The sequence below is a fragment of the Leopardus geoffroyi genome, chromosome E1 (genome assembly GCF_018350155.1).
Source record: "Leopardus geoffroyi isolate Oge1 chromosome E1, O.geoffroyi_Oge1_pat1.0, whole genome shotgun sequence".
NCBI classification, from domain to species: domain Eukaryota; kingdom Metazoa; phylum Chordata; class Mammalia; order Carnivora; family Felidae; genus Leopardus; species Leopardus geoffroyi.
Window position 1 is genome coordinate 31,380,488 of NC_059330.1, and position 12,939 is coordinate 31,393,426.

Below are 12,939 nucleotides of genomic sequence, written 5' to 3' on the forward strand. Positions count from 1 at the left end.
ACCCAATCTCCTGATACCTAGACCAAGTAAATACACATTTCCCTTCAGAGGAAGCTTTTAGTCAGTGGTCTTAATGGTTTGTAATAGAATTCCCCAAGATGAAAACCAGAAGGCAGCACTCTGATGAAAACCATGTGGTTTTCCTTATTTTTCCACTTACTGAGTCATACCACAGAAAACAAAGGCAACAGCATGAGTTTGTTCAGCGTTCAGTCAACGCCCAGTCATCCCTTCATATGAATGGCTGCTGTCTCTGATAGGCAGTACATACGAGATAGTGAAGGAAAAAACCTATTCATAGCTATTGGTCTTACTTCACTGATTCTCCTGGTTCATTCTTGATCAATGGAAAAAATTCTAAAAGGCCCAGAGGGATGCTAATGGGGAGGAGATAGAATTAATATTTAATGAGTGTCAATGGGCTAGCATTCCCCAAGGTGCTTTTATATACATTAACTCATTTAATTTTCAAAACAAAAATGAAACACTCCAAATAGGTAGTATTATCTTTAACAAACAGGAACAAATCTCAGTCTTAAAAAAGTAAGCAATTTTCCCCAAATCATCAAGATTTGAATAAAAAAAACAAAAAACAAACTTGAATCCAGTCCTATTCCCTATTTCCCTTCTGAATCACTAAGGAGGGACCACACAAGGGAAAACTGTCTCACCCCAAATGCCAACATCACTCCTATTGAGAAAGGAGGATCTAGAAAAAGCATGGGGAGCTCAGAGGCTCTAGAATTACTTTACAGGAAGTCCTATGGACTGGTTTGGAAAGAGAACATGAGACTTGCCTGGAACTAGGGTTTTCTTTTTTTTCTCTTCTCAGATTCCTAAAATACACCTATGGGTTCATTTATGTACAACTGTTTTATACAACATTTTAAAAGTGCCAAAATAGGTTGTTTTATGTAGGTGACATTAATTGTTAACCCAGGTTCATTTGCTTTAACTTTTTATTAGGTAACTTTCAAACCTATAGGAAAGTAAAAAGAACAGTATAATGAACACCCTTTTATTCATCAGCTAAATTTAATAACCATGTACCTTTGCCACATTTGCTTTATAGATTTTTCACTGAAATATTTAAAATCATATACTTTATGACATTTCATCCCTAGACATTTTGTATTATTTATTTATTTTTTTTTAGAGTAAGAGAGAGAGGGAGCATGCTCGTGAGTCGGGGAGAGGGAGGAGAGGAGAAGGAGAAGGGGAGTAGAGAGGGAGAAGGAGAAAGGGAGAGAGGGAAAGGGGGAGAGGGGTAGAGGGACTCTCAAGCAGGCTCCATGTTCAACATGGAGCCCCATGCAGGGCTTGGTCCCATGCTCCTGGGATCATGACTTGAGCCAAAATCAAGAGTTGGAGGCTCAACCAACTGAGCCACCCAGATGCCCCTCATCTGTAGATACTTTAGAAGGTATTCGCCAAAAATAAAGACATTTTCCAACTGAACCATCTATTTAACCATATTTCCCCCCTTAAGTCCTGAAATATTAATATTCTATCCATGCTCAAATTTCTCCCATTAGTATCTAAATGCTTTTTAATATTAGTGTGTTCAAAGTTGGATAAAGCCCACACATTACATTTGGCTGCTGTTCCTTGCTTTTAATTATTTTATTTTATTATTTTACCTTTGGACACCCCCCCCCTTCCCCCATTTCTCCTACTCCCCACCCCTGGCAACCACCACCATGTTCCTCTGCACCTAGGAACTTAGTTGGTTTTGTGTTGTTTTTGCTTTTCTTGTTTTTTTGTTTTTGTTAGATTCCACATGAAGCTATGTTTATACACAGTACTCTACATGAAAACAGAGGAAGATGTCACTTGTCAGTCTAGGCATGCCACAGGGCTGGATTGGGGCTGGATTCTGGATACTCATTCTCCCCCCAGGCCTGTCTACTTTCCATAGCTTCACATACCATACAAGCTCTTGCTCTGTTCCTATTAACCAACGACCACTCATTCTGCAGTTCTCTCCTCACATGGCACCTCCTCAGACACACTCCCCCTGCCTTCTCTCCACCCAGATTAAGTCCGGCTGCTATTCTCACCAGACAGACCTCTTGTACTTGGTTCCACTGTACTTACTCCAATTTCCAAGTGTGTATATTTGTACATACGATTTAAGATATTTTTCTGACTTATAGGCTTGCCTATTACAATAGATTATTAGACTCTTATTTTGATGAATGACTTAGAAACAACTTAATGCCTAATAAGTGAACTGTGAGAAACATGCACTATTATTATGCAACTATTAAAAAAAAATGGTTTATAGGGCACCTGGGTGGCTCAGTCGGTTGAGCATCTGACTTCGGCTCAGGTCATGATCTCACAGTTCATGGGTTCGAGCCCCACGTCGGGCTCTGTGCTGCTAGCTCAGAACCTGGAGCTTGCTTCGGATTCTGTCTCCCCCTCTCTCTGCCCCTCCCCTGCTCATGCTCTGTCTCTCTCCCTCTCTCTCTCTCTCAAAAATAAACATTAAACAAATTTTTTTTTTCAACGTTTATTTATTTTGGGGACAGAGAGAGACAGAGCATGAACGGGGGAGAGGCAGAGAGAGAGGGAGACACAGAATCAGAAACAGGCTCCAGGCTCTGAGCCATCAGCCCAGAGCCTGACGCGGGGCTCGCACTCACGGACCGCGAGATCGTGACCTGGCTGAAGTCGGATGCTTAACCGACTGCGCCACCCAGGCGCCCCTAAACAAATTTTTTTTAAAACAAAAATACAAAATGGTTTATCAAAAGCATTTAAAAACATAGACTAGGGGCACCCAGGTAGCTCAGTTGGTTGAGCATCTGACTCAATTCAGCTCAGCTCACAGTTCATGGGATAGAGCCCTACATCAGGCTCTGTGCTGACAGTGTGGAGCCTGCTTGGGATTCCCTTTCTCCCTCTCTCTCTGCCCCTCCACTACCAAATAAATAAATAAACTTAAAAAAAATAGGCTATACCAATACTTGTTATACAATGAATAAAATCAAGAGAGAAACAAAAGCATATGTTCTCTACATGATCACAATGATAAAAAAATTTAGGAAAAAATAATTTTGTCACTAACATTTTAGTATATTTACAATTTTGCCTTCATACTTTTCTGAATGGCAATTAAAAAAAATCTATGTTCATATACAAAATGTCCTTACTGACTGGTATGGTTTTACACAGACTATTTTCTTCATATAAAATATCCTCCCAGCGTGCCTGGATGGCTCAGTTGGTTAAGCATCCGACTCTTGACTTCAGCTTGGGTCATGATCTTGTGATTCGTGAGTTTGAACCCCACATCAGCATCAGGCTCTGTGCTGGCAGTGCAGAGCCTGCTTGGGATTCTGTCTCCTCTCTGTCCCTCCCCTGCTTGCTCTCTATCTTCCTCTCAAAGAAAAATATACTTTAAAAAATTATTTAAAAAATAAATAAAATATCCTCCCATCTCCTGTGCACATTCTATGTTTTTGTCCATCTCAAACTTAGAATAAATCTCCCTGCTTTGTTTACACTCTTCATTTGTTTGAGTTTACAATGTACTCTGTGCAGACAGTATCAGGTCCAAACCCCACCATGGTCAAATGTTTATATACAGCCTGAGAGTGCTTAAGAATGCTCCTGGCACTGCTCAGATGTGCTCTCATTCTTGCAAGCCATATCACAAGCTCCCAGAAGGCCAGGACAACATTCCCTATCTTGGAAGGAAGGCAGCCTTATCCTGAAGTTGTTCTTGATCTTAACTGAGGTTCACCTGGTAGACACTCTTATAAGAATGCTGAGCAACTGGTGGGAAAAATAGAATTGGAAGAGGGGAGGGTGCACCATCAGCTCACCTCTCACATCCAAGGATGGCGTTATTCAAATCCTCATTCACTTGAATTAGCTCAATGGTTACGTCTTCATTCTCCACCACCACAAGCAGGTCCATGATCCTCTCCTGCATCTCCCGACATGTCTTATAAAGCTTCTGTCAAAGAAAGGAGAGACATTTCTTCTTCCGTGCTAGGGAAGTTCTATAAAGACAACCGATTTGCCAATCTGTATATGCTGGTTATCAACTCCGCAGTGAGTCACCTATGGGAGATTACTGAAGGATTTAATTATGCACAACTCATCCTTCTTATCAGAAGGCAATGAGTTACACATGATTATACTTTCCTCTAAAAACCAAAATAGGTGTCATAAGGACACTATGGTATACTGCACAGAACACCAGGCTAGAAATTAGAACTGGTGTACAGGAATTCTAGAGGTATGGCTTACTAGCTGTAGAATACAGAAATCACTTGTCTTCCAAATCTGTTTCCTTGTTTGACAAATCAAAGTTATATTAGTTGCCACATCTATACCTCAAGGGGTGACATAAAAAGCAAATGAGATGTGTATAACGAGGAACTCCATAACTATAAAGCACTACATAAAACACAAAATGTTTATTGTCACTATTAGCAGTAGTACAAGAAAGTAGTAGTTAAAATACATTTACAGCAGCATAATTTTCCTATGATGTTTTACTTAAATAAATAAATTTTACAACATTCACATTTCGAGGTAAACCGAACCAAGATTAAAAAAAAAAAAAACAGTCATGGATACTATCCTTATGTGGACTACCTAGAATCACTGCATTAAGACAGTACTGCACTCCCCAGTCTCCTCAGAAGCATCAGGGACACCTACAGTTGACCCACAGATTCAGAATCTCCAGGACTGAGGGTCTGGGAATCTACATGTGTTTTTAGTAAGCATCCTAAAGTGTTTATGTACACAGACAATTTGAAAACTGCTGCCTCACAAAACTTCGGTCCTCATAGGCAAGGCTGAGGAGCATGAAACTAATATTCCTATTTCTTCAAACCTACCTTAGCTAGAATTTGTAAACATAATAGTACATTAAGGTCAGGCGAAAACATCTTCAAAACGAGAGCTCCTGAACTTGCTAAATCGTCAGACTATTCCATTACCTGACTCATTTCCCCTTGAGACAGACAGACACACAGAAAAACTTACAGTTGGCAAAACCATTTAGAATCTCAAACAATCTATTTCAAGGTCCTGACAGGAAATCACTTAATAAATCCATCAAACCATTAATAACTGGCATTGAGACTCAGAGGTAAAAGCCCCTACACACTACAGAATCCTAACAAAAATATTTAGAAGACAAAAGGAAACAAAAATGAAAAAAACGATACAGACAGATGAACAGACAGGCTCTGGGTTTTGTCACTGCAGTATGCAGCCAGAAAAACTGTCCTATTTGCTAATGATGTGGCTACTATCAGGGCTTGGCAAACTTTTTTCTTAAAGGTCCAGATAATATTATTTTTTGCTTTGCAGACCACATGTTCTCCGTGAGAACTATCCAACTCTTGCCATTATAGCATGAAAGTAACCAGGGATGATATGCAAACAAATGGGTGTTTTATCCTAATAAAACAAAGAGAGGGGGCTTACTTATGACCCCCTGGAATAGTACAAAGAAAACAGATCTCAGACTCAGTAGACCAAAGGCCTCTCCATATACATACCTAACATGGGATTTAATTAAATCTTAGATTCAGTTTTATTTTGTTTTGCTTTTTTATGCATCTGTAAAACAAAGATACCAACTATCTTGTAGGGTTGTTGTGAGAATAGAAAATGGTAAAGTTGAAACTCCATGGTGTCTGGCATATAGTGGGCAGTCAATAAATGTATTAATGATTGCATAAGGAAGTATCACTAGAAGCTTAACTACATAACTAATACAATCCTGTAATAGTCATGCTATTACTCAGGACCTAATATCATGCAAAAGAGAGAACGAAGAACGGCATTCGATATAACCCCCATGATGAATGAGAACTTTTCCCTTAGTGAGTATAATGAAATTGTTCTCCTTCTTGATCACTGGCAGCCTTGCTACAGCGATGTCAAGATCAAGGAAATACAATGGCTGTTAGATACCTGTGACAAAAATGTAGAAATTAATTTCAAATGAATTTGCAGCCAATATCAATAGCCCCTGGTCACAAGAAGACCCTCCCTTTGCCCTCTCAAAAGACAGCTGGAATGGAAACATGAAAGAACACCGCATCTCTCAGCAGGTTTGCAAAGCAGAATTTGAAAAACCTCTTCAAAAGCCAGCCCACTCTGATCTTTGCAATTGATGTCTGTCTCACAGGAGGGCCAAGCCACCTGGAAACAGCTTAGATCAAGCACCATGAACCAAGAGGACAGGTCAGAAGTTCCCCACAGCAGGCACCTGAGGGCCCTGGATGTGGGGAGCCAGGGGGAGAGAGTCAAAACACACAGCAACAGCTGTTGGTGCATATGTCCATCACGGAGCCCCTGGAATTGCACCCCTTTAATACCGTATCAAAGCAAAGGTAGGCTTCTCAGTTAAAGGGAATTTAACAATTAATTCGAAAGTCTTTGGAGCAAAACAAAAAGGAGCTCATTAAGCGCTTCCTCTCCTGACATCCAGATGGCTCCTGGTCCTCCACAGAGAACTCAGGGATTAAGGGAGGAGGCGCTATCGCATTTTCAATTCCAGCGGTAACTGGATCACCTTCAGCAACACAACTCATGAACAGAAAACCAGAAATGCCTGAATATCTCCCCTGAAAAAGTAAAAGCGGGAAGAAATATGTTTCTTGCAAGCCTTCTCTGGAAGTACTATCTGCAGGGCAATACTCCTATTATCAGCCCATAACATATTTCCTCCCTCTCAGTCCTACCCACCCAGACTGCAAGAGACCCAGAGAACGTCTCTATCTGCAAAAAAATAAAAACTAACCCCCACCCTAAAACTGAACATTTCTCAGTTTAACTTGCTCGTAGTTTTTTTTTCCTTACACAGACATCAGCTGAGTGAATAGCAAATTAACTGTCAATACTCAGAAAGATCATTAACTCATTAGAATCCTCTGACCCTTTTCTCTAACCAAATATGGTCAACATTTTATTTCTCCAAACGCCTTTGTCTTCAGTAACCCCTTAGCTCTTTTTTCCTAAATCATTAATTCTTCAACAAAAAAGCATTGATCTATTGAATTCAACAGAAATTTAATGAACTCATTCAGTGTGCAAAGCATGTACAATAAATACACATAGTTATATGGATTTAGAAGTATAAGGCTTAGTTACTGCCTTCAAGTTGCTTCCAACCCAGCTAGAGAGGTATGTAAAGACTGGTTAGCAACCTATCCTAGAAAGTCAATTTGGGGCTCAAAATGAGAAACAAGCTGGTATAATGGATAGAATATATGTTCAGGAGAACAAGGTTCTCCCCCCATCTCCATGACTTGCCACTGTATAGGCACATCAACCCCTTTTTTGTTAAGGAAGGGAGATGGTCTCAGTGACACTGAAAGTCCCTTCCACAAGTTTCTGAATGGTAAAGACAGTAAGAGTGTTTAGTGAAAGAGGACTTTTTAAAATTTTACACCCCCCCCCCACAAACTGTTACAAATTATCCTTACAGGATGAAATTTTAGATTCAACTAAAATTTTCAATGAAATTTTAAACTTCTCTGCTAAGTTAGACTAAGGTTTTCTCCAGTTGTACTTCAAAATCAGAGCTTGCTTTTTTATTCTACTAAAGACTAAAACATTCTTTTCTTTCATTGTCCTACTGGGGCTAGGCCAAAACAAGAGAAGACTGAAATGGGAGGTACCAGGGAAGTTGGCTATTCAAGTTAAAACTGGCCTAAAGCCAAGTGTAAAATGCCAAGAAAGCAAAGGCAAGACTCACGCTCCGATCTTTCATCCATGTGACCAGAGTAGATACTCTGGACTCATCAAAATACTCAGACTGGGATGCAGCTCTGAATCTTTGTACCCCAATGTGGCAATCTAAAATAAATCCAGGGGTGCCTGGGTGGCTCGGCCGGTTAAACATCCGACTTTGGCTCAGGTCATGATCCCACAGTTTGCGAGTTCGAGCCCCGTGTCAGGTTCTGTGCTGACAGTTCACAGCCTGGAGCTCACTTTGGATTCTGTGTCTCTTTCTCTCTGCCCTTCCCTGACTCACACTCTGTCTCCCTCTCCCTCAAAAACAAACATTAAAAATTAAAATAAAAAAGATAAAGAAAATAAATCCAGTTTCCACCCCCAATCAAGTTCAAAGTCCAGGAACAATATGGCGGCAAGGAAAGGGGTCTACCACACAAAATACTTCTACTGCTTAAGTGTCCAACAAAGAGCAAGAGCCCTGCTAGTTAGCAGGGCTTCGGGACCTGATTGTTCAGCCTGGGCTGGAAGAATAGAAAAGGGAGTTTATGAAAGTCTACCAGATTTCAGATGGAAGGCCACACACAGGGAATGGGCTGCAAATAAACAGAACAGCTGGTAGCCGGTAAAGCACTCACAGACAAAACCAGAAGAGATTCCAAGTACAGAGACTGGTTTTAACGTAAACAAATTGCATAATAAGACTGTGACCACTGGTAAACACTGTGACCACGTACAAGAAAAGCCAATCATTTTTTTTTTTAGAGTCTTCCTATGTGTTGAATGCCTTTTGCCCTCCAGATCCCCCAGCCACACTCTTCTGCCCTGCTCTATGCCCTGGGGCCTGGCCTGTAGGGAACACATCACCAGGTCCCCTGCCCTCTCCCTTCTGATGGAGTTCAGCACACAGCAGGCACTGGCAGGAAATGGGAGGGAAAGAGGACAGTGAGATCTGGATATTTCTCCGTCTACTCCTTCCACCAAAAGCACCTCTACTCTCAAGGCTCTTCATCATTCTTTCCTTTGAGTTCTGGCAAAACTTCCCTCTTGCCTATTTATGCATAGGGATATTAGTTAATAGCACAGGATAATGAACTAGCTCCTGTAGTTTCCTTAAACCCTGCAATATCTTGCTGAATAGTACCTTGATTAAACTCTCTTCAAATTATCCAAATTGGCCATGCCATCTGTTTCACTGACCAACTCCACAAAGGCATGAAAACGCGTACTTAGAATCATTAAAATAGTATGATACCAACACAGGACTAAACAGATCAAACGGAACAGCCTCCAGAAAGACATCTTTGTATTAGAATATAGAATGTGATGAAGGAGTGTTTGAAATGAATGGAAGTGGTATGAATCGTTAGATGTTATTTGGACAACCAACCATCTAAGTGGAAAACAAAAGAATGAAGATACAGTCTCTCGTAGCAAGGATAAAGATTTTTATTTTAAGCCATATAAAATCTAGAGGCGGAAAAACATTTATTAAAGATATTTTTATTGAGGGGCATCTGAGTGGCTCAGTCGGTTAAACGTCTGACCCTTGATTTCGGCTCAGATCATGATCTCACAGTTCAGGAGTTGGAGCCCTGCATTGGGCTCCACGCTGACAGGGGGGATTCTCTCCCCTACTCCCTCTGCCCCTCTCCCTGCTAGCTCACTCTGTAATAAATAAACAAACTTTAAAAAAAAAAAAAGATTTTTTTTTGAGTGACTACATCATGCCAGGCATTGGTCTGAGAGCCAGAACCTGAGCAGTCAGTGAGATAAGCTTTGGGAGCTTCCCTTCTTGTAGGCAAAGGGGGCTGAACGAATATTTGAGAAAAGCCTCAGAGCACTAGGGTGGAAGATGAAATGGTGATGGGGCAGGAGAGTGGCTGACAAAAATCTAGAGTCTGAAGCCTGGGGAGTCCAAAAAGTCTTCTTGGAGGAAGTAACATACTAAGCTGCAAGTGAAGAGAAAAAGCTGGCCATTAGAGAGGGAAAGCAGGACAATCAAGGATGAAATCCTCCAAGATTTCAAGAACAAACTTGGTGTGTCCAAGGAACAGGAAGGTGTCCAGTATAGGTGGACCAAGGAGTTCCATGTGCTGTGGAAGGAGAGGTAGGCAGAAGCTGATCAGAGAGGGCTTTGTGGCCAGAATAAGGAGGCTGGGGTTTTATTCCACGTCACAGGAAGCCACTGGAGGGTTTCAAGCAAAGACAACATGATCTGATTTGCCTTTTAAAACGCTCTATGGAGATGCTCAATATCATTAGGAAATGCAAATCAAAATCATAATGAGATACCCTTGGCACCTAGTAGACAGCTATTTAAAAAAAAAGAAAGAAATGTTGGCAAGGAAGCAGAGAAACCACAATTCTTGTACCTTGTTGGCGGGAATGTAAAATGGTGCAGCCACCGTGGAAAACAGTTTAACTTTTTAAGGAACTGTCAGAGTCAGAATTACTACATTACCCAGCAGAGCTACTCCTAGGTTATAGGCTCAAAAGAACAACACAGAGGGCGCCTGGGTGGCTCAGTCGGTTAAGCATCCAACTTCAGCTCAGGTCATGACCTCATGGTTTGTGGGTTCGAGCCCTGCATCAGGTTCTGTGCTGACAGCTCACAGCCTGGAGCCTGCTTCAGATTCTGTGTCTCCCTCTCTCTCTCTCTCTGCCCCTCCTCCAATCATGCTCTGTTTCTCTCTCCCAAAAATAAACACTGAAAAAAAGTTAAATAAAAACTGAACATAGGAATACAAATACACACACACACATATATGTGTGTGTGTGTGTATACATATACATATATATATATATATATATATATATATATGAACGCTCATAGCATTAATAGCCAAAAGGTGAAAACAACCCAAATGTCCATCAACTAATAAACACACAAATAAGACGTAACATATCCATACAATGGAATATTACTGGGCCACTAAACGAATGGAATTCTGATATGTGCTACAACATGAGTGAACCTTGAAAACAAGGTTAGTGGAGTAAGTAAAGTGAAAAAAGCCACACACAAAGGCCACATATTGCACGATTACATTTATATAAAATATCCAGAATATGTAAATCCGTAGAAACAGTAAACAGATAGGTGGGACAGGGAAAAGAACAGAACAGGGGAGAGACTGCTTCATGGGTATGGGGTTTCCTTTTCAGAACTAGGTCCAAAGGTTCTGGACCCAAAGACAAGAACTGGTTCCACTGTGAATGCACTAGATGCCACTACATCATATACTTCAAGATGGTTAACTTTATGTTATGTGAATTTTACCTCAATTTTTTTAAATAAGCAAGCTATATAGTTGTTGGCTTCTAGGACAGTGTTTTACTCAATATCCCAAAAACCTTCTTGATAACAAAATACCTAAAAATGCTAGATACAATATATTATTCTAACATACATGCCTAAGTTCTTAAGAAAGAATGAGAAATCCTCAAACACTGAAAAAACAAATAGGATCCAAAGACAGAAGAGGCAATAAAGGTACAAGGCTTGTAAGGCACTCATCTGCCAAGCTCCAATAACCTTAAGAGGCAGGAGACAAGGCCTGGGGCCTGAACAAGATGGGAAGATGCATCAAAGACCCCAAATATGCAGCGGGGACACCTAAAGGGCTACAACTGATATGCAAAATAAGAAACCTATGTATTGGTCTCTGCCTCTGGTTTCTAACGGAGAAGTCCTAAATCCCATGGAATTCCCTGGGTGATAGGAGCATCTTTAGTTCTAATGAGGTGACTCGGTGTGCTCCTGGGTGGGGGCTGGTCACCAGAGAGACCAAACCATGATTAGAAGCTTGGAACATCAACCCCATCCTCAATCCTCTGAGTAGGGAGAGAGGCTGAAGATTTGAGGTAATAATCAACATGCCTACATGACAAAGCCTCCATAAAACTCCAAAAACAAGTTTAGAGAGTGGGTGAACACATCCATATGCCAGGAGAGTAGTACATTCCAACTCCATGGGTACAAAAGCTCCTGCAGCTCTTGGAACCGTCTGGACCTTGGACTTATCTCTTCACCTGACTATTCATCTGTATCCATTGTAATACACTCTATAATAAAACAACAAATATGAATGTTTCCCTGAGTTCTGTGAGGCATTCTAGGAAATTGTCAATCCCATGGAGAAGATCATGGAAACCCCCAGTTTACAGCTTGTCAGTCAAAAGTCTGGGATACTCAGGCTTGCAACAGGCATCTGAAGTGGGGATGGTCTTGTCCTTAACCTGTGGAGTCAATGCCAACTCTGGATAGTGTCAGAATGGTTTAACATGAGGGAAGAAAAAACACCTCACACACTTGCTCACACACTTGGTGTCATAAGTGTTGTAAAAAAAAAGAAATAGTTTTCTCTTATGAGGGAATTGAGAGTACAAGATTCCAATTCTTGTCAAAAGAATATTAAGAATAGCACTCCTCGTGAGAGCTCTATGTGTTACTAATGAAAAACATAAAACGAAGAAGAAAGTTACACATTCAGTAGGCTTAGTCAGGTGCCAGAACCTATTCAACTTCAATGGGACATGAGTGGTATTTTAATGTTGCTTTATACCCCAAGACTCCTTATTATTCAAGGCAACACACAGCCCTAAACTCTGGCATCAAGACAACGTATTAGCGTTCTCCTTGCAAAATGTGACCAAACATCTGTACCTGAACACTGGGACACAAAAAGGCATTTTGGTGTTGTCCAGGATGGCGCACAGTATATAGCTGGATTCACATGTTTAAATGGAATGTTTCTATGTACATTTTTAATGGAGGGTTGTTTGCCACAGATGGATGAAGCAGGGAAGAAAGTCATAAATCATGTCATTGTAGAAGCTCTGAAAGGCTTAGGAAGACCACATGGCACTAGAAATACTGCTGTGGTCATTTCTGAAAAATATGATCTGTCCCATATTCTTACTTTGATATTTAACTTAAAAATTTTAGTTAACATGCTCATCACACATAAGTCACAAAATTTATATCTGCAAAAACCTTCAATTATGGATTTTTTAAAAGGATTACTACAAAGGAACTATTTTTAATGATTAATTTTCCTTTTATTCTAATAGGATATTTTAATATTATCTTTTTTAAGTGTCCTCTTAGCTCTTCATATTATACACACAGAAATGAAGTCCAAGGCCAAGAATCCCAAGAATGCTTAGCAAAATATGATATTCCTATGTAAAAGATTCTAAAAACAATACACTTAAAGC

General features: G+C 40.5%; 1 protein-coding gene across 5 annotated transcripts in view; it reads right to left on the bottom strand.

Annotated features, from left to right (window-relative positions):
* TOM1L1 (target of myb1 like 1 membrane trafficking protein) overlaps positions 1 to 12,939 on the bottom strand; it is a 49,043-nt gene that overhangs the window by 18,305 nt on the left and 17,799 nt on the right. For all 5 annotated transcript variants that reach the window (XM_045488332.1, XM_045488333.1, XM_045488334.1 and 2 more), the window contains one exon: positions 3,834 to 3,967. In XM_045488332.1, coding sequence (XP_045344288.1) covers positions 3,834 to 3,967 — 134 coding nt within the window. The remainder of the gene's footprint in view (positions 1 to 3,833; positions 3,968 to 12,939) is intronic.